The sequence below is a fragment of the Lampris incognitus genome, chromosome 20, assembly GCF_029633865.1.
Source record: "Lampris incognitus isolate fLamInc1 chromosome 20, fLamInc1.hap2, whole genome shotgun sequence".
Lineage (NCBI taxonomy): Eukaryota > Metazoa > Chordata > Actinopteri > Lampriformes > Lampridae > Lampris > Lampris incognitus.
The window spans coordinates 22064624-22087569 of NC_079230.1; the positions used below are offsets into that span (position 1 = coordinate 22064624).

The 22946-nt window shown below is 44.3% G+C and overlaps 1 protein-coding gene across 1 annotated transcript in view; it reads left to right on the forward strand.

Annotated features, from left to right (window-relative positions):
• LOC130130640 (phospholipid-transporting ATPase ABCA1-like) overlaps nt 1–22946 on the forward strand; it is a 302901-nt gene that overhangs the window by 186891 nt on the left and 93064 nt on the right. The window contains exons 32-35 of the mRNA XM_056300397.1: nt 3376–3470; nt 5023–5128; nt 12870–12944; nt 17156–17325. Coding sequence (XP_056156372.1) covers nt 3376–3470; nt 5023–5128; nt 12870–12944; nt 17156–17325 — 446 coding nt within the window. The remainder of the gene's footprint in view (nt 1–3375; nt 3471–5022; nt 5129–12869; nt 12945–17155; nt 17326–22946) is intronic.

Below are 22946 nucleotides of genomic sequence, written 5' to 3' on the forward strand. Positions count from 1 at the left end.
ACATATATACAGCTGTGAAAGCAAAAATAGCAAATAGGCATATCAACGTGGAAATTAACAGTAAAGATAAAACAATAAATCTGGCAGCTCTTAACAACATTAAACATTGACAAATCCCAATCCCCTCCCCCAAACGAAGCATCACTTTCCCCATCTCACTTAACGAGGACCACCGGGCGTATGGCTTATAGAAGTACCTCTAACAACCCGCTAATTAATCAGCCTATAAACAAATACAACAAACTGTAGCAAGCCCCTCCACCTTCTCAAATAATGTAGAAAATATAAAATGGTACCGTCTTTTGTCATATTGAAGTGTACCTTAATGCTCTCAACAAATATCTCCACTGTCCAGCGGAGCCATCCTGACTATTCTTCTCCTGCGTTGCGTCTCATGGTCCCGTCCACAAATCTCTTTGCTTCTCTGGGGCAAGTGAAGACCCTTGGCTGCCCGTCATATTGGAGATGTAGTTTGGCCAGGTTACGCAGGCTGTATTTTCCCTCCAGCTCCCGCAGGGTGTGCATGACATTGCGGAATCCACGTCACTGTTCCATCACTTCTGCTGTGTAGTCCGGGTAGATGGAAACTCACTGCCCGTTGTATTCCAGGGTTCGCTGTCGGTCAAGCCGTATAATCATTTCCTTGTCTTGGTAATGGTGGACCCTGGCAATGAGTGTATGATGCCCGGCTCCCTTGGTGGGCTTTGGTTGTTGGATGCGGTGTGCATGGTCAATAATGAGTGGTTATTGAAAGTGTGTCTCACCCAGCAGTTTGGGGATAAGGGCGCTTATAAACTGTCGGTTTTCCCTTCTCTTCTCCTTCTGGAATGCCCACAATTTTAATATTATTGCGGCGAGAGCGGCCCTCTAGGTCGTTAGTTTTGGCTCGCAGGCGAGTGTTTTCCGCCTGTAGCTTGCGGATGGCTTCCTCCATAGCCGTCAGACGGGACTCATGACCTGAAGCCGTCTCGTCCATGGAATCCATTTGAGCCGCTAGAATATTGTGTGAGGACTGAAGAGATATGAATTTTGCTTTGAATTGGTCGAACCGGTTGTTAATGGTTTTCAGAATGGCATCCTACATCTCTTTCAACATTACACCTGTTGGTGGGGAGCAGCCGCCATAATCATCCGCTCCACCCGCGTCAGCCATGTTGCTTGATGATTGTTCGTTTTTAGCTTTTTTTGGTATTTTCAAGCTTTTCATGGAAGTCCAGGTGACACAAAGATGGGCAAACAAGTTGTGATGGATTTCGAGAGCAAACTTGACAGACGACAGGTTTAAGCAGATAAAAGTCAAATGGGGAGGGGCTCCCAAAAGCACGTCTCACTCCATTCACTGCGCATTAGGCCCCCCTCTGCCTTGGGTGGCCTTGACTATAAAGCCATCAACCACACCCACCAACTTTCTCTTCATCTCTTGTCTCCTCTTTACTCTGTTTCGAATCATTTCCCCCTTTATTTAGGTACTTTTATACCGTCTCCCACCAATGTGACAACATCTTTGTACAGAGCAGCAGATACCGCACAACACCCGAAACCATCACTTAACCCTCTCCTCTCCATTAGGGTCTGTTTGGGGCAGGAGAAAGATTGTAATGATGATACCCATAATGTGTCTGTCCTTCCTTCCCCTATCATCACCAATAAGCATGCAAGCCATTAAAGACTCTGCGTTCATCGGCATATCTATACGACTAAAAAAGATTCATAATTAAAATGTGTTTACAGGCACAACAGCGACAGGAGAAGCTGTCACACAACAGGGCATTTATTTTGTTTGTCCAGGGTTGGCACATTAAGCTAAGAACACAGAGGAGCGTTATTGTACACAAGGGGCGATAACAAGGGTAAGGAAATTATGCAAAAGTAGGGGGTCTCTATTACCAGGGATGGTAATGGATGGTAAGATAATCAGTATAATGTTACCCTTCTAAATGAGTCAGGCTAAAGCGATTTGTGTGTGTGTGCGTGTGCGTGTGCGTGTGCGTGCGCACGCACTGCTGGTGGAGGTGTGGGTGGAAGATGTGGGGGGGGGGGTCGGTCCGCTCATGGTGTAGTAGATTCATGGCGGCGTGTCACATCCTCTCTTAATTGCATGTTTGAGTGTACCCATTTATTCGGGGAAGGGCATCTAATTAGGGTCCTTTGACATTAGCCACTGCTTTCTCTGTTGTGGTGAGGGACAGGATTTCTGTACAGGCTTCCCACAGCCGGGCTTAATTGACTATTATGATAAAGGGGGAGTGTGCCACACAATGCTTTGAATGAAAATCGCCTTTTTTACGTGCTGCTGTGAAATGTGCTCTCCCTTGAAATTTTGTTAATTTTAGATGTTGCATGGATTGACTTTGTGACCTGTGCGGATGGTTGAGTGGTTTTGAGGGGCTTTTTCTGCACAGCTGAATCTTCCATGTTTAAAAGTAGTGCGCCTCAGCTTTTCGATATGAAATCTCTAGATCCCGGAAAAGGCTAAAATAATAAGTTTAAGCTCCTAAAGGGTTGAACTTTGTCCCAAATAGCAAATTAAAAAAGAAAAAAAGGTTAGTCTTCAAAACATGCAAAACATGCCTCACATAAACATGCAAACTTGTTAAATAATCAGTATAGTTTAGTGAAAACTGAGAATGAAGATGGATGATGTTTTTTTGACAATCAAGAAAGTTTATTGTTACATGCAAAAGATAGGAAATTTAGTCTGGCCGGTCAACTTTATTTTCGAGACTAACTGTGCTCTGCATTAAATGGGAATTTTGGTTGGGTAATGGTTGACTGGGATTTATGGCACTGATTTTCATCTCCATGGAAAATGGCTGTGTAAAACTTGGGTAAGAGTACAAGAACACCTAAAGTTAGCCATAAAGTTTGGTTGAGCTCACAACAGATCGTAACCACTACTTGACCGATAATCTTCATCATCTAGTCATTTATTTATTTATTTTATTTTATTTTGGTATACTATATTGACCCCTGGAAGAAATTCCTCTCTACATTTAACCCATCTTTGTTGTGTAGCTAGGAGCAGTGTGTAGCCACCTTGTAGCACCCGGGGACCAACTCCAGTTCGTCTTGCCATACCTTGGTCAGGGGCACCGACAGGAGTACTAACCCTAACATGCATGTTTCTTTTGATGATGGGGGAAACCAAAGCACCCGGATAAAACCCACTGCAGACACAGGGAGAACATGCAAAATCCACACAGAGGACGACCTGGGATGACCCCCAAGGTTGGACAACCACGGGCTTTGAACCCACGATCTTTTTGCTGTGAGGCGACAGCGCTAACCACTGGGCCACCGTGCCACCAACTATTGTTATATATTATCTCCATACAGTATTTCCCTTAACTTGTTTTATTTGTGATTTGATTGCAGAGGATCCAGAAGACAACAGACACACTGCTTGATCTAACTGGACGAAACATGACAGATTTCTTAGTCAAGACCTATGAACACTTGGGCAAAACCAGGTATAGCCTATCAATGTCAATGGCATTTAGTAGTGCATTCATGGTCATTGAGCAAAGCAGTATTACACTGATTAGAGTCATTATGCTGGTAGTATTTCTATGTGTGTTGCTGACTCTTTTCTCCAGGTAGAAAAATTGAACCTGAAAAAAAGTCACCAGCATCCATAAAAGTACCACCAATATAGCACAATGTACTGTTAGTAAATCAAAGAATCAAAGTTTACTAGCATCCGGGTGGCGTGGCAGTCTATTCCGTTGCCTACCAACACGGGGATCACCGGTTCGAATCCCGATGCTACCTTCAGCTTGGTCAGGCGTCCCTGCAGACACAATTGGCTGTGTCTGCGGGTCAGAAGCTGAATATGGGTATGTGTCCTGGTCGCTGCACTAGCGCCGCCTCTAGTCGGTCGAGGGCGCCTGTTCAAGAGGGAGGGGGAACTGGGGGGAATAGCGTGGTCCTCCCACGCACTACGTCCCCCTGGCGAAACTCTTCACTGTCAGGTGAAAAGAAGCGGCTGGTGACTCCACATGTATCGGAGGAGGCATGTGGTAGTCTGCAGCCCTCCCCGGATCAGCAGAGGGGGTGGAGCAGCGACCACGGCAGCTCGAAAGAGTGAGGTAATTGGCTGGATACAATTGGGAAGAAAAAAAAAGGGGGGGGTAGACTCAAAGTTTGAAGCATACGGCGACAAATTGTAGTGCAGATTGGTTTTCCGTTTGACTGAAACAACATGGTCTGTTGTAAACGGTTGGTTTAGAGCAACCGAGACAGAGAGAAAAAAGGCTTCAATCAAATCTACTTTTTCATGTGTGCGTCATGTTGTGACAACTCCCACTGTGGCGCTTCTTGAGACACTTCTCTTAACCTGATATTTAAGTCATTACTAAAGTTGTCATCGATTGAAAACACAACAAGTGGGCTGCCAAGAGATCACCCGCTGTTAAATGAAGGCATTTGTGTGATGTGATGTTTCCGTGCATGGATGTTTGCTCAGCATCCCGTCTGTGTGTTAAATCATGTTTTCATTACCATACAGATCTGTCTTCCGCCTACTAAAATCTAGTCTTGTGTCTTTATGACTGTGAGTGGGTTTGCGCATGAGAGAGAGAGAGAGATGGAGGGGGGAGAGAGAGACAGAGAGAGAGAGAGACAGACAGACAGAGAGAGGAAGGGAGACACAGAGACAGAGAGGGAGAGAGAGGGCGAGAGAGAGAGACGGGGGGAGAGACCGAGAGAGGGCAAGAGAGAGAGAGAGACGGGGGGGGGGGGGACAGAGTGGGGGGGGGAGAGGGAGAGAAAGAAGGAGAGAGCTTAGACGTGTGGGCTATGTTTAGGTCTTAAATTCCTATGATATAACTGAAAATGTAATCTTGTTTTTTGCTTTTATATGTCTGTGTGATGGTGTGTGTGTATGTGTGTGTGTGTGTGTGGGAGAGTGAGACAGAGAGAGAGTGAGAGACATAGAGTGAGTGTGTCTTTGTAGCCATGGCAATGCCCATGTACGCTTAATTCCATTTGATCCCGTGTTTCTATCCTCGCCTCCTTCTGCAGGTATGGAGGGATCTCTGTTGGCGGGGAGAATTCCCAAGTCCGTCTGACGAAGGCAGATATCGATGCTTTATTCGTGGATCTAAGGAGCTTATTCACCTCATCCCAGGTGTGTTACATACATTGGATATTACATAAGGTGTTCTTTAGGTGTGGCCTAGCTTTGATATAATTTCTGACGAGTCTTGATAGATTTGGAGCACGTAGTGCGAGGGCGAAAGGTGGAATGTTTTAGAAAAGGCCGAGAAGTTTCTTTGAGACAGGTAGATCTTTGCAGAGGTGTTTGAGTTTGTTTAGCCGTGATAAGCGCAAGTACAAAACGAAGGCCAAATGAATGGCCCCAAGCCGCTACAGTGTTGATACCAAAAGATTTTGTGGAACATTAGCTCATATATGGTCAATTAACATATCAACACATATGAGATCAGGTGGAGGAGAGAGACAGAGAGAGAGAGAGAGAGGGAGAGAGACAGAAAGAGAGAGCTTGTTCACATCCATTTTGCTGTGTCCATGGCAACAGGCTGCGATTGTCTCCAGTGCGCCGTACAGAGGTAGCAACCTTTGGCTCTTCACTCCACGCTAACACACACACACACACACACACACACACATATACACACCCCTTTTCTGTTGCACATTCATTTAACTTCATATTCTACCAACTCCCCAGATTCATTGCCTAAAAGCACACACGCATACATGTCCACTTTCTTTCTCAAACACACACATTCCTTCAACTCCATGCTAGCTCACTTCTCTCTCTCCATCTCTTTTCTTGGACATTGGCTTACTGTCATTAAAATTCTAGACCTGTGGACATTCAAACTAGCGTGAGATCAGCACATTGGTTTGCCCCAAGGCATCTCTCCGGATCATCCCGAGCCAGTCTCTACTCTCCATCTCTCCAGTCTCCACGCTAATGTGACTTTAATTCATGCAGCAGTGATGATGTAACCCTAATGGCCAGGTATTAGCTGTCCCAGCTTTGCAGTCTTTCTTATTAAAGTGCTACGTTGTCCTTGGGATGTGTCTGTCTCGCTCCCGTCCTCCAGAAGGCATATTGTGATTGCATTCCTTTTGTCTGGCAGGCAAGCAAAAAGGGGACTTGGTGAAATGAAGATGGCTTGTGTTGCGAGAGATGACACAAAATGCAAGCACAAGAAAACCCATGTGCTGAAAAATGCATAATTAGGCCAAAACTGTAGCTCAAGTGATGCACTGCCCTATGTAGAGTGTGTGACTTTGATAATATTTTCTGAACAGTTTGTTGAATACACACTCCAGCCACTGTACATGTAAAAAACAATGAATAAAGGAGCAAGGTGCTATACCTACGCTGCCATTTGCAGTTAATTGGTCCCTGGCCAGAGCTTAATGGACACAGACACACACACACACACACACACACACAGACACACTCACACACACAGACCGGTATGAGACCGTGGAATTGTCTAAGCCACTTTGGAATGCTGGCCAAAAAAATTCCCTGCACACTTGAGTGGCTTTATCGCTGTGTCGTTAGCCATAGCGCTAGCAGGTCGGCTGGCCAAATGAGCCTTGTCATTGTCCTTGAGCAGGAAGGAGTTTGTCAGGGATTAGACCCGGCCAGCGGCTTGCCTGCTGCTCGTCTCGTGTCAGCCGCTGCTAATCTTCAGAAAGGCCGCTCGTCGTTGTCGCCTGGCACGATGCGGACCACTGCAAGGCTTCCCTCTGCCCCTGCTTCACTCAACTCCCTCCTTGCCTTCCTCCCTCCCTCCCTCCTCTCCCTCCTCCAGCACCGCTTATATCAAAACGAGAGTCATAAGGCAAAATATGTTAAAGATCCTTGTCTTCTGCTGTACGAAAAATTACGTCTTGTTCTGCGCCTGTCTTATGAATAGGTAATGAGTTGGAACAGAGGAAACGTTATTTAACACAAACACTCCTGTCAATGTAGAAGTGGGCGTTCTCTCTTCTTGTTCACAGCATGATAGGGGAAAAAGAGGAAGAGTTCATGCTGTGTTATGGAAATGATTTGTAAACACTGGGTTATGCCAACGAAGAAGATGGATTCTATGACTGAGGGAAAAAAAAGATTGGAATGTATTTTTGAAATTTTCTACTCCTGGGGTGTGGAGCCAAGAATGCCTCAAGTTACGGGCCGTAAGAGCCGGGTGAGTTTAGGGGCTGTGGGAGAAAATGAAAGATAATCTCAGCTCCTTGTCCTCAACTAACTTACTGTATATATATATATATATATATATATATATGTGTGTGTGTGTGTGTGTGTGTATATACACTCACCGGCCACTTAATTAGGCACACCTGTCCAACTGCTCGTTAACGCAAATTTCTAATCAGCCAATCACATGGCAGCAACTCAATGCATTTAGGCATGTAGACATGGTCAAGACGATCTGCTGCAGTTCGAACCGAGCATCAGAATGGGGAAGAAAGGTGATTTAAGTGACTTTGAACGTGGCATGGTTGTTGGTGCCAGACGGGCTGGTCTGAGTATTTCAGAAACTGCTGATCTACTGGGATTTTCACGCACAACCATCTCTAGGGTTTACAGAGAATGGTCCGAAAAAGAGAAAATATCCAGTGAGGGCAGTTCTGTGGGCGAAAATGCCTTGTTGATGCCAGAGGTCAGAGGAGAATGGCCAGACTGTTTCGAGCTGATAGGAAGGCAACAGTAACTCAAATAACCACTCATTACAACCGAGGTATGCAGAAGAGCATCTCTGAACGCACAACACGTCGAACCTTGAGGCAGATGGGCTCAGCAGCAGAAGACCACACCGGGTGCCACTCCTGTCAGCTAAGAACAGGAAACTGAGGCTACAATTCGCACAGGCTCACCAAAATTGGACAATAGAAGATTGGAAAAACGTTGCCTGGTCTGATGAGTCTCGATTTCTGCTGCGACATTCAGATGGTAGGGTCAGAATTTGGCATCAACAACATGAAAGCATGGATCCATCCTGCCTTGTATCAACGGTTCAGGCTGGTGGTGGTGGTGTAATGGTGCGGGGGATATTTTCTTGGCACACTTTGGGCCCCTTAGTACCAACTGAGCATCGTGTCAACGCCACAGCCTACCTGAGTATTGTTGCTGACCATGTCCATCCCTTTATGACCACAGTGTTCCCATCTTCTGATGACTACTTCCAGCAGGATAACGTGCCATGTCATAAAGCTCGAATCATCTCAGACTGGTTTCTTGAACATGTCAATGAGTTCACTGTACTCAAATGGCCTCCACAGTCACCAGATCTCAATCCAATAGAGCAGCTTTGGGATGTGGTGGACTGGGAGATTCGCGTCATGGATATACAGCTGACAAATCTGCAGCAACTGCGTGATGCTATCATGTCAATATGGACCAAACTCTCTGAGGAATGTTTCCAGTACCTTGTTGAATCTATGCCACGAAGGATTAAGGCAGTTCTGAAGGCAAAAGGGGGTCCAACCTGGTACTAGCAAGGTGTACCTAATAAAGTGGCCAGTGAGTGTATATATATAGAGAGAGAGAGAGATGTAGGAAAGTTTTTTTTATACATAGCAGTGCAAGCTTGTTTAGTGCGTCGCAAACTCATCAGCTGCTAATGTGATTCAACAAAGAAAACACACAGTATACATTTCCCCGCATATATGTATATATATATACACACACACACACCGGCAGTATAACCGGGTGGGTTGATTGGACTCGTTAGCCTTGGTTGGCAGCCAATCTAGGAGAAGGACAACTCTGATTTCAAACCCAGGTAAATGAAGCTCGTTAGCCTGTTGGGCAGTTCATCTAGGAGAAGGCAAACTGTGATTCAAAACCTCCACTGCCTTGCGGGTATACTCGTCTATGGGAAAGGCTTTGGGAAGAAACCCTGAGGAAAAATCTGCATCCGTCTCCATTGCTAGTCGTCTCGCTAGTCTTGCCACTGGTAGTAGGTGGTCTCAGACAAGAGAGTGGGGTTGATGATGCACAACTCTTCCTCACTTTAATCATTGCGCAAGTCATCAATTACAGGCTATTCGTTATGCAGAAATAACTAATTAGTGATCCACAGATGTGCTTAACTTCGCGTGTTTAAGAAGTTAAACTCAAATATATGGTGAATATTAGATGTCCTGCTTCGTAACATAACCATGGTAAAGATAGAGCCACGTTTTATATTCACCTTATATTCACCTTTAACAGTTAATTACTTTTTATGTCTGTGACTCAGAGGATTCAAATTACTTTGGTACCATGTGATTTGTGAATTTATCCCTTCTTGTGATTGATGTAGATTACACTTAACAGCACATTTTATTGAAAAGGAAGCAAAGTAGAGATATCAAAAAGCCCCTGTTACTCATATTTTACTCAATAATTACCATTCTTCTTATAGGACTTTCACACTATGTAATGCATTCGTGTCAGTCTGCTAATGTCCATTTTTTGAAGTGTGGAAGTTGGTCAACACGTACAAATGGCATGGTATCTGAATGAGTTGAATATTTTTTTCCATAGCAACAATAAAGAAATAAAACCAATTCTTTAAATTACCAACTGACAGTGAGAAAGGCATGGCGGGTATGGCTGCAGTGCTGGACCGATGAGGAGACAAACAAATTTCTTGATATTTAGGAGGAGGAAATATACAACAACAACAACAGAAGGTGTGTGTGTGAAAAACAAGTATATTTACAAGAAGATTGCCAACAGGCTTGCTGTAGCACATACATACTGTACTTAAAAAACAACAACAGACAATTCATTGTACCAGTGTTTTAACTTTAACATTATCTGCCCAGACTGCTGGCTAATTACTCTAACTTGGTTTTCTCACGCCCAAAATCTGGTGCCATTCCTGCCAGTGTTTAGTCCCAATATGTCTGTCTGGTGTCGTCTGGTGCTCTCCCACACATCTCCCCTTCTCATGTCCCTACACTGGCTCCCAGTAGCTGCTCACATCCAGTTTAAGACTCTGGTGCTAGCCTACAGGGCAGTGAAAGGAACAGCTCCTTCCTATCTCCAGGCCACGGTCAAGCCCTACACCCCCACCCGACCACTTCGCTCTGCTGCCTCGGGATGCCTGGTTGTCCCGTCGCTCAGAGGCCCCTGCTGCCGATTGACCCGGTCACGGCTCCGATCTGTCCTGGCCCCACAGTGGTGGAATGAACTCCCCACTGATGTCAGGACAGCGGAGTCGCTGCCCATCTTTCGGCGCAGGTTGAAAACTCACCTCTTCAAGAACTACTACCCTATTACTTGCTCTTAGCACTTATTGTATTCACTCATTTAAAAAAAATCTCTTTCTTGCGCTTTTACTTTAGCACTGGTTTTGCTCTTAGATGCTTGTTTAGATGCACTTATGACCTCTGATGACTAGTAGTTCTCCTGATTTCCTACGTTAAATGCACTTATTGTAAGTCACTTTGGATAAAAGCGTCGGCTAAATGACTGTAATGTAATGTAATGTTGGATAGACATTTAAAAGATGTTGTTAGCTTTGGGATCCCACCTTTTTATAGTGTAAAAGCTCAGAGGAACGATCCGTATTGATCCACATCCATGTGCATGCAGTCCATCTGGAAGTGTGAAAGCCCTAATGAGTTGCTTCTATTTTGCTCCTATGTTTCTTAGTTGTTTCAGTGTAATGAATGGCCTGTAATTTAAAGGTTACCAAACCGAATTTGGTTATTTTAATTTTTATTCTTACATGAAACATTTTTGAAGATTAACAGTGCAGCAGAATACATTATACACATAGTCAGTGTTGGGAAGGTGTAATGTAACAGGTTACAGATTACTAGAACCTTGTTAAAATGTAATATGTAATGTAACTGTTTTAATTACTTCATCAGAATAATGTAACTTATTACATTTGATTACTTTTCTAACAATTTTTTTAAACTGAAAAAGCTGAAAGTCCTTAAAACATAAATTTAAACCAGGCGGTGTAAACCTCACAACAGTACTCAAAACTGATTACTGTCAAACTTCTGTTAAAAGTTCTTCAACATAACTTGAATTAAGATTGGAATGTTTTGATTTTAAAGCACAACCACCAAAACTAATAAGCTTTTCACTGAAAAGAATATATTAGGATTTAACCCCTTTGTAATTACCAACATTTTTATTAGTAACTGTAATTTAATTTCATATTTTTCCCAGTAACTGTAATGGTTTACAATTACATTCCATTTTTTATTTAATTATGTAATGCCTTTACATGTAACTAGTTACTCCCCAACACTGCACATAGTAGACATTAGAAAATCAATGCAAATCTATGCCAAAGGGCACTGAGAGTTGAATGTTGAAATTGTGATGCCTTCAATCTGGAAAATATTTCCCTAACATTTCAGTGTTTAGATGACTGGATATTGGAACTCAGAAATTAAAAAAAAAAAACCCCAAAAAACAGCAAAAAATTGGGAGTTGGAAATACTTTTTGACAGTTTCTGGTAGTTTTCTCCTTGCAGAATACTCTAATTGGTACCATACAAAGCAGTGGTAACCGGATGTGAAGCCTTGATCTTTCCTCCTCTGGCATGCTCTTCCACAATTATCTTGACCAATTTCAGAATTTCACCACATGGCTGTCAAAGAAAAATGTAAAAAAGGGTGGTTTTACGTTATCCTATCATGGTGCATCTCCATCCCCCCTCACCCCCACTCTGTGACTCACTGTCTTCCCCCATCTTGCTCACTATCCCACAATCCCCCATCTTGCTCACTATCCCACAAATCAGCGTTTATCAAAAGAATGTGGGCGTCCGGGTAGCGTGGCGGTCTATTTCATTGCCTACCAACACGGGGGATTGCCGGTTCGAATCCCCGTGTTACCTCCAGCTTGGTCTGGCGTCCCAACAGACACAATTGGCCGTGTCTTGGGGGGGGGAGCCGGATGTGGGTATGCGTCCTGGTCGCTGCACTAGCGTGACGCTGGTCAGTCGGGGGCGCCTGTTTGGGGGGGAGGGGGAACTGGGGGGAATAGCGTGATCCTCCCACACACGACTTCCCCCTGGTGAAACTCCTCACTGTCAGGTGAAAAGAAGCGGCTGATGACTCCACATGTATCGGAGGAGGCATGTGGTAGTCTGCCGCACGGATCGACAGAGAGGGTGGAGCAGAGATTGGGACGGCTCAAAAGAGTTGGCTGGATACAACTGGGGAGAAAAAGAGGGACCCCCCCCCCAAAAAAAAAAAAAGTGAACGGACCCACGGTGTTGGACTTGGTAGACGGCTCGCACTTAGATAATGTCAACAGGTGTGATTTGTTGTGCATAACAAGAAAAATTATTGATAAAAAAACACTTTTCCTCAGCTTTACAGTGCAGACATGTTGACACATATTTGATGGCCGTTGCCCCAGGGAAGATGGCACAGTGTCTAAAAATAATATTGCATAATGAATCCAACCCGCACTCAATAAGCATTACATATCATTTGTTGTAATGGTTTACAAGATATGGTTGTGTGATCTGTCACATTACAGATAGACCGTAACATCGCTTAAACATTGCTCATAATCTTTTATAATGGTGCCTGTAAAAAGTGATTTTTATATCCCCGCTCCCTTTAATTTCCCCCAGTCTGTTGTTGTTATTCTGTTAAGTTACTCATTAATATGAGGAAGTCAAGAATACAGAAGGAAAAAAATCAAGTGAACTATCAAGTAACCAAAGTAACGGGACATATTTTTCCACAGTCTGTGGAAAATAAGTGGCTCAGCGAGCAGAAAATCTCTCTGAAATTCTTGTTTCCCTTATCTCATCCTCTTGTTTTGCATTTCAAAGACAGTTTTCCAAGTGTATCCAATTAAGTGTCCCACTTTGACTTTTTTCTTTTGTCTTTCCTGTTTTCCTGTCATCAGGATAATGTGACCGATCAGATTCTGAGGAACTCTGAGACCCTGCTGAAGGAGCTGGGCACCAAGGAGAACGTAAAGGTAACACACAATAGATATGCCCCTTTGTTATACTGTTAGATTAGCTTTTCTTAGATGAAACTTGCTGAAAAGCAGAATAAAGGGTGACGGGGTAGCGTGGCGGTCTATTCCATTGCCTACCAACACGGGGGATCGCCGGTTCGAATCCCCGTCTTACCTCCGGCTTGGTCAGGCATCTCTACAGACACAATCGGCCGTGTCTTTGGGTGGGAAGCCGGATGTGTGTATGTGTCCTGGTCGATGCACTAGCGCCTCCTCTGGTTGGTCGGGACGTCTGTTTAGGGGGGAGGGGGAGCTGGGGGGAATAGCGTGATCGTCCCATGCGCTACGTCCTCCTGGCAAAACTCCTCACTGTCAGGTGAAAAGAAGCAGCTGGCGACTCCACATGTATTGGAGGAGGCATGTGGTAGTCTGCAGCCCTCCCCGGATCGGCAGAGGGAGTCGAACAGCAACCAGGACGGCTCAGAAGAGCAGGGTAATTGACCAAGTGCAATTGGGGGAAAAAACGGGAACCCCCCCCCCCCAAAAAAAAAGAATAAAATGGTATATAGAATAGAATAAAACAAATCATAAAATGAATGTGTACTGAGGAATTACCAAAGTAATTAGAAAAAATATTAACAATAACGCAGCAAATCAATCCCATACATGCTACAGGTATGTTTTTTTCTGATTCACAGTTTAGCGGATCGTTTGCTCTTTTCACATTGGCAGTTTGCAAGCGTTCATGCATGGTTTGCACAGTTTGCTTTGTTGGTTCTCCATATTATAATAGTTACAGAGCAGACTTGTGCGCTGTTAGCCGTTAACATCATCTGATGTCCAGCTGCAAGAGCATACACACCGAAAGGTAACCGGGCGTGGAAATGAGCGACAGTGTTCACTGAGCCAATAGTCCGAAGTGAGACATTACTGAGTACACACATTCACATACAGGAGCTGCCCTGAATGACCAGTCTTGCACTGTCAGACACTGAATTGGTCCACAGAGAATTATGGGGTTAAGTAAACTCATCAAAGATGCTGCAAAAGTCCCTGTTGGGAAATTTACCTGTTTATTACCCCAGTGGGTCTGGATATGAAAGCCACCTCACATCAGTTCACATCTCAGACCCACAGACTTGTTTCCTTTTTTTTCCCCGTTTTTTTCCCCAGTTGTACCCAGCCAATTACCCCCCTCTTCTGAGCCGTCCTGGTCGCTGCTCCACCCCCTCTGCCAATCCGGGGAGGGCTACAGACTACCACATGCTTCCTCCGATACATGTGGAGTCGCCAGCTGCTTCTTCTCACCTGACAGTGAGGAGTTTCGCCAGGGGGACATAGCGTGTGGGAGGATCACATTATTTCCCCCTCCCCACCTGAACAGGCACCCCCACTGACCAGAGGAAGTGCTAGTGCAGCGACCAGGATACATACCCATATCCGGCTTCCCACCCACAGGCACAGCCAATTGTGTCTGTGGGGACGCCCGACCAAGCCGGAGGCAACACGAGGACTCGAACCGGAGATCCCTGCGTTGGTAGGCAACGGAATAGACCGCCACACTACCCGCATGCCCCGACTTGTCTCCTTTTGATTCTTTGTTTTTATGTTTATAACAGTCATAATGAAGATAATGGATAAACTCCACGTACTTAACCCCCATGTGAGAGTCAGCAGAACATGAACCGGATCCAAGACTGTGTCTTGGCAAAGGTGTATAAGTAGGCTTTGTAACTTGCAGTGAAATGCAGAACTGGTTTGTGACTTGGCGGTTGGTTCTGATCTAGTGAAAGTATTGTATGTTGTACTATAGAGGGCATGACTCCACTTGATGCCATTGTATGCCTCGCTCTGCCAGGTTTGCAGCTTGTTCTCTTTGTAACTGCTGTAGTGTTAGTATATACAGGAACCAGTTCACTAAAGCTGTGGATCAAATACAGGTGACTGCTTTAAGAGAAAATGTTTGCTGGTTTATTTCACTGTCTCGTTCTATCTCTACCACATGTCTGTATTGGTTTACTTTTTTATCCAGGTAAATATTTTTTTTTTTTTTTTTTTACTGAGTACAGATATCAGTGAGATGGGATTTCCCAGGAGATGTCATGCAATCATAAGTGAAAAACCAACACTGATTATATTTTTTATTTGTTTCATTCTTGAAAGGGGAATGCAAATAAAGAAGCAAAATTGGGTTAGGGAAGTATTTTTACATCTTGATACTCCTGAGAGGAAAATGGTGTGGAGGAGGATCAGGAAGTTGATTTTACTCACAAGCAGGGGTTTCTGATGATTCATGGAGCCGCTGCATGAGTTACAATGCCTTGTGATGCAATGAATGAATACATTTGTTTCATATTGAATGTATTTGTGCCCAGAGTTTTAACACTGAGGTTACAGTGTTGCTTCCCCCCAAGAAGTGTACTGAGCATTCTCTACACACAATTTTACAGTCAAAATAGCCTAATGTCACTACGCCAGGGCTAATTATCTGAACATTCACGAACACATGCATCCCAATGCAATCTCTTCAATTAGTTTTAGGCTACTGGCTGTAATGGTTTAACCTGGTCTCCACACATGTAATGGCGTGACCAAAAAATGTCAGGTGTGGGCATCCGGGTGGCATGGCGGTCTATTGCGTTGCCTACCAACACGGGGATCGCTGGTTTGAATCCCCGTATTACCCCCGGCTTTGTTGGGTGTCCCCACAGACACAATTGGCCATGTCTGCGGGTGCAAAGCTGGATGTGGGTATGTGTCTTGGTCGCTGCACTAGTGCCTCCTCTGGTCGGTCGGGGTGCCTGTTCAGGGGGGAGGGGGAACTGGAGGGAATAGCGTGATCCTCCCATGCGCGACGTCCCCCTGGCAAAACTCGTCACTGTCAGGTGAAAAGAAGCGGCTGTCGACTCCACATGTATCGAAGGAGGCATGTGGTAGTCTGCAGCCATCCCCGGATCGGCAGATGGGGTGGAGCAGCAATCGGGACGGCTCGGAAGAGTGGGGTAATGGCACGGATACAATTGGGGAGGGGGGGTGTTTTGGTGTAACTTGAGTCAATTTACTCGACCACAACTTTGTGTGTTTATTACTACTACTGCTAATACTACTACTTACGGCTGCTCCTGTTAGGGTTCGCCACAGCAGATCATCCAAGTGTGTGTGTTGAAATGTCGATATAATTGATTAGTATGATATTCTGTTTGCCGACACCTCATTAGAGCTTGTGTTGTTTGCCTTTTACTGTTTTTTTTTTCCTCCTTTGGCTCTCGAAACAGGGCTAACCATGAAATCCATCCATTTCTTTTTTTTCTCCTTGTCAAACCAATAGCAGATGTAGAAGTATAATTTACCATCTCTTTATATGTTATATCAAAATACCTCATATTCGTGATTTGGCAGCAGCAGCCCCCTTCAAAGCCACCAAAGAGAGAAGGAAAAAATGGTTCTGTGGGAACATCGAACACACTTAATGAGAAGGTGTTGTACCATCCCAACAGCAATTTACTTTTGCTCCTGAAAAATGGGAGGGAGAGACAGAAAGACAGTTAGGCAGACTGGCAGATGGCGAGCGTACAGTCGAATTTCTTCACACCATCCTCTGCCACGCAGTGTTATCTTAGGCTTACGCTGGAGGGGTACCACAACCTCCAACACTCCTAATTATTGCTGCACCATCAGCAGGGAGGACTCTCTCACTCCCATTCTCACTCTCAAACGTTCCTCTTTTTCTGCAACCCAGCAGCCGTAGGTGGAGAGAACCACATGCATCAAAAAGAAAATGAGCTATAATGCCTAACAGTTGCATCTTTACTGTTTTATGCTGTAGTTGGTTTTGCTTCCCGTTGTACTTCATGACACGATGTGAGCATAATCACTGTTTTTGTTGTTAATAGAAACGTTGGTTGACTCAATTGCTTGTCCTTATTATCTGTTGCCCTCAAAAATGTGCAAAAAATATGCAAGAGATAATGTAACCCTGTTTTATCTTCTCATTGTCAGTATAAATAATGGCTATACACACAATAGCAATATACTTTAAGTGGAGTAATTCAAAATACCAGAATGTTCAGAGAACTTGTGTTGCACGTCAACAGTTTGCGCATTTCAGGACATTACACCTCACCTTGGTCCACATCTGAAAGTGACAAAATCAGCACAAACACGGGCCACACCTTTCCCCCCCGATTCTCATAGCATGGATAGCTAACATCGTATTTCCTCCCTCACAGGTGTGGTTCTACAACCAGGCATGGCATGCAGTCCTGTCCTTCCTCAGTGTGGCTAATAACGCTGTTCTGAGGGGCAACCTGCCGGCAGGCCAGGATCCCCGCCAGTATGGCATCTCCGTCTCCAGCCATCCACTCAACCTCACCAAGGAGCAGCTGTCATATATGGCCCTGTAAGTTAGCCCTGTCGACCAGGGATTTGGCACGGTGGGGTGGCGGTGGGATGGTGTAGGTGAGAAGGGACGGGGATGCAGTGCAGTATGAAATGAGAGACAAGGGAGAAGTGATGGAAATTGGCACCGAAGGTGAGAGTTGAATCGATCCTGCCGAACTGTTTTTTACTCTTATATATCCTCCTCACTCTTTTAATGGAGTTTATTTTTTAATTTTACTTCTATACTCTGACGTTGACTTTACCATTACCTTTTTATCTGTACACTTTCACACACTTTCAATGTGAAGTTCATTGTATTATACTTGAATATATGAAATATGCTATATAAGTAACGTTTCAGTGATTGATTGACTGAGAAGGGTGTGAGATGGTTAGAGGAAGAGCGTGGGAGATGAAGAGGGGGAGAGAAAGTGAGGTGAGAGGATGCAGACGTATGGAGAAAAGAGAACAGATCGATGAAGGACAACCCCCCCCAAAAAAAAAAAAAAAAAACAAAACAAGGCAGATAGATTAGGGATTTGCCTGGGCCAGCAGACACGCATGCTGGCCCATGGGAGCCCCATGCAGAGGTATACTGTGTTTTGTCTCTAGCTGTCCCGTGGGTTGGCAACGGAGTAGCCACCAGTCAGAATTACAGCTACCATTTACAGTAGTCCATCCCACATGGTTCCACCTGCTTCCAGTGTACCTGTACCTGTGTGTGTGTGTGTGTGTGTGGTGGGGGGGGGGGCATGCGTGCATGTGATTTAAAGTTGAAATATATGATTTTCAATGACTGCTGGGTCTTGTCCAGCATCCCGTGTGACCCTGAGTAGGATAAGCGGTTTGGGTAATGGATGGATGGATGGATGGATGGATGGATGGATGGATGGATGGATGGATGGATGGATATATGATTTTCCCGATCTGTTCCTCCTTCTGGCCTCGAGAAATACAAACAAGGTGAGCAGCCATTGTTGCTTGTGTGCTGTCAGCTCAGCAGTAAACAGTTCCCACCCTTGTAAAAATGGCATCCTCAGACCAAAGCTAATAAAGCCAGTCTGATGTTACAAAATAGATGGGAACACTGATCTACTGTAATGCTGATTGTAGAAACAGTAGATGATCCAACAGAAGCATCACAACATGGTCATTACGTTTTAATCCTGTTTCTTGTTTGAGTAGGAATGTGTTTGCTGCTGCACCAGTGTTTGTCCTACTCAGTCAAAGAATTCAACAGGATTATATGGAGAGTTTCTCCAACCATGGGAAAGATGCCAGTTAGTATTATGTAACCTTACTCCATGCTCCAGATAGATAAAATAACTATTTATTAATGGAGAAACATCCTAGATGGATTTCAGCATTAATATGTTGACTGACTTGTTTCTGTTTTGAGTTCAGTTCCTATCGAGCCTCAACTTGATCAGCAGTTTCAATGGTAGACAAGTTGCAATATTAGAATTGACTTGCCATAACACCATATCTTTATAAACCCACAAATGTCGAGCAACTGAGCGGTTACCACCAATCATGCTGCAGGAGCAGTTTTATTCCATGCTCCCCCTTATCAGGCTTTTATGTTGGGACCAGGTGCTGACAACAGGCCAGAGTTGGATGGAGAGGCTGCGCTGCAAGGGTTAGGTTGGGGGATAATTATGACGGCCTCCCACTCAGCGATTCAGGATTAATTTCCTTTTCTTTCTTACCCTCTCTGTGGTGGCCACAATTTATTAACTGGGATTTTCAGATTCAGATCCTTACTCACTGTTGTGTAACTGCGTTGAAAGGAGAGGGGAGGGATAGGGGAGCATATGTTAAAAAGCATGTAAAAAAGAAAAAGTTTATAATTTGGGTGCTCAAACTTTATAGTGGTAGTCATTATAACTGCCCGGTGGGTGAACCACGTGTCACAGGAGCATGGTAGCAAGGTTGCTTCAGTGTCGTGCTGGTGCCATCAGAGTCAGTGAGGTCCATATCGGAAAATGAAATTTCCATCTACCCAGAAGTATTGAAGGTTAACAATCTAAAGGGTAAAGTCAATATAACTGTCTAACCTCTAAAAGTTACAAAAGGCCTTCTGTTTCTTGGTAGAAGTTGGAGGGATTAATAGTCATAGTGTGTACCTTAATGTCTTCCAGTGGATACATCGATACCCGAGTAATTAGATAGATATAGAATCGAAATTTTAAGTTAGTAATTAGGCTGCCTATAAGATTGACCCAGCTTTCAGATGACACTCTTATGAAAGTAAAGATTTTGAATAATGGCAGTTTAGTGTCTCATTGTCCTTTGAGAACAGTTTGAGAATGGAGGGAGTAACCTCTCTTAAGCTGAGTTCACGTTACTCAAGAAGAAGAATCAAGAAGAACTTAATTGTCATTGTGCCATTGTGCCAAGCACAACGTAATTGCAGGTGTGTCAACCTCAAAATGGTGCGTACGTAAAGAGGTAAGAAATACAAAATATCAGCAATAAAAAGTACAGTGACTAAACAATACAAGCATGAGGTATAAAATACAATACAGTTAATGATAAAATACAACTTATGAGGTGCAAAAACATCAACAAAAATGCAGTAAAGGTGTGGTGGACAGATATGAAGTGGCTTAAAGTGACATGTGAGTAAATATTGCAAATATTGCACGTGCCCAATGGTGGCAGCACATATCTCTGGTTGGACTGAGGAGATGTCTGAGTTCATCAGTGCCACAGCTTATGGAAAGAAGCAGTTTTTCAGTCTCTTTGTGTGTGTGCAGATTGATCTGAAGAGCCTATTTGATGGGAGGGGCAGAAACAGATGGTGTCCAGGGTGTGTAATATCTTTTATGATGTTCTTAGCCCTCCTCACACAGTGAATGCTGTGAAGACGTTCTAGTGAAGGCAGCTCAATGACAACAATGTCCTGTGCTGCTTCCACAACACCCTGGAGGGCTTTTTTGTCAGCTTTGGTGCAGCTGCTGTACTAGGCTGTCATGCAGTTTGTTAGGATGCTCTCGATGGAGTATCTATAAAAGTTGGCAAACAGTTTTTGGGCGAGGTTAGCTCTCCTTAACCTTCTCAGAAAATAAAGGCGTTGTTGTGCCTTACAACAAGTTAGTTACTTAGTTGCACTGCTGAGGTGTTGTCAGCCCAGGAGAGTTCCTCTGTGATGGTGACTCTCAGGAACCTAGAGCTGGAGACTCTCCACAGCCTCCATGTTGATGTGGACAGGGCTGTGTGTGATCTTATTTGAGGTCCTAAAGTCCACGATTATCTCCTTGGTCTTTTCAGTGTTTAAGACCAGGTTGTTGTTGGCACACCATGTTGTCTGGTTCTGAACCTCCTTCCTGTATGCTGCTTTGTCGTTGTCTGATATGAGCCCGATGACTGTCGTATCATCCGAAAACTTAAAAATAATGTTTGAGTTGTGGATGGGGTGGCAGTCATGTGTGAACAGTGCATAAAGGAGGGGGCTCAGCGCACAACGCTGGGGGATGCCGGTGCTCAGGATGAAGGTGGAGGATGTGTGCTTGCCCAGTGTTACAGTCTGGGGGCGGCTGATGAGGAAGTCCAGTATCCAATTGCATATGGAGGGCGTTAGTCCTAGTTTGTGGAGTTTGTCAACGAGCTTGTTTGGTATGATGCTGTTAAACGCCGAGCTGTAATCAGCAAAGAGCATCCTGACATAGGTGTTGGGTCTTTCCAGGTGAGAGGGCTGTATTTAGAGCCACGAGCCACACAGATGGTGTCCTCAGTTGATCTGTTTGCCCAGTAGGCAAAATGGTGTTGGTTTAGATCAGCAGGGACGGTGGTCTAGATCAGCAGGGAGTTTGATGTGGGTGAATACCAGTCGTTCAAAGCATTTTGAAATGACGGGGTGAGAGTGACTGGCCGATAGTCATTGGGATAGGTTACCACAGGTTTTTTGGGGACGGGCACGATGGTGCTAGATTTGAGGCATGCAAGGACTGTGCATAAGGATAGAGAGAGGTTGAAAATGTGCATGAATACCTCTGCTAGCTGGTCAGCATGCCCTTGTACACCATCAAGCCCCACTGCTTTCCATGTGTTGATGCTGCAGAGGGTCCGCCGCAGCTCTGGATTGTGTAGAACCAAGGGTCTGTGGGTCTCCCAATGTTTTATTGTAGCTACTGAGATGATTTTCAGATGGGACTCATTAAAATTGTATCTTTATAGCGAAGTTTTTTAACATTGGAGACTCAAGGTGTATAAGGCACATTATTTTTGGTTCATCCAGTGTTCCTCCAGCTCTCCTGTGCTGAGATTAGCAGTGAATGATTTGCAAAATATGACCGACTTCTCGTTTACTTTCAATACTCAGACCCGAATACATAATGTTTTGGTTTTGACACTATCGCTGCCCAATCTGACTCAGCTGTAGATGCGGGTTGCGCATGTGCATGGTTGACTCAGATCAGGCAGTGACGGAAATAGCGTTGGTCAAGTGAGCTTGAAAGTGAGTGAAGAGTGTGAGTGGCGATAGTGAGGGCACATGTTTTCCAAGAGTTTTAATCACTGCAACCACACAAGAGGTTCTTCACCATAAATTCATAACTATGCACAAAAAAAGTAAAATTAGGCTGATGGGTCCAGTAGTTTGTGAGATTAGTCACAGACACACACACACACACACACACACACACGACCAAATGCATAATCCCTTCCAGGCTGCTGCCTGACGGAGATAATTAAAGCCTCGACCCTCTGATGGCTATGGCAGCTTTGTAAGAGAGTTACATTTTTTCCAATATCATAAGTAATACAGTGAATAACATTAAATCTGGTTTGATTTTCTTTCAAAGATTGTAAATAAAGATAATTCAGGATTTTACTGACGAAATGCCGATATTATTCTCCAGCTGCTGAGAAATAATAGCTTTGCTTCTGACCTCAAGTCGATTTATTATTTCCACCCCATTGCAAGTGATATACTGTTCTTTTAATTTTCAAAGGATTTGCTGCTGTTTATTTTTCTAGATGGAAAAAACCTGTTGCTCCCTTAAACAGCCTCTATGGTGGTGTTCCTCTGTCTTTCAGCCACTGGACTACTGTAATTTCTCACAAAAGGGATTCGTACGAGGCTAATCTGCCAACCTCTTCCACATTTACTTTCCTCAGAATGCTTCATTGGCTTATACTGCATTATAGTAAAAAAAAAAAAAAACGTTGCTAAGAGTCTTACCTGAGGCTCAAGAATGAATAATTTCATCATACAGTCTAAGCCTTCCTTATTGTCAAGTGAAGTCAATTCAGTTTTTTTTTTCTTTGTGCCATGCAGTTATTTGGGTACGTGGATATGAAGATGAAATAAATCGTGTCTCACAGGTTACATGGTGTAAAAATTAACCTCTGGTAAACCTAGCAGGTATAAATTGCAGGACCAAGATGCGCCCTAGTAGTTTTGAGCCTGTCCCTCATTCCAGAACTTGTCGTGAGCATGCTGTGTTTCCAGAAGAAAGCGGCACATAACCCCCCCCCCCCAGCTGGGCCACTTTCCTGCTGTTCCATTATTAGCTCATTAGCAGGTTGCTTGTCCTCCTCCTCTCAGCAATTAGCCAGCTTCAAATGTTCAAGGTTAGCTCATTAGCCATTTTGTCCCCTTAAACTATCTGCCTGCAGAGCAAGAATACTCAGCTA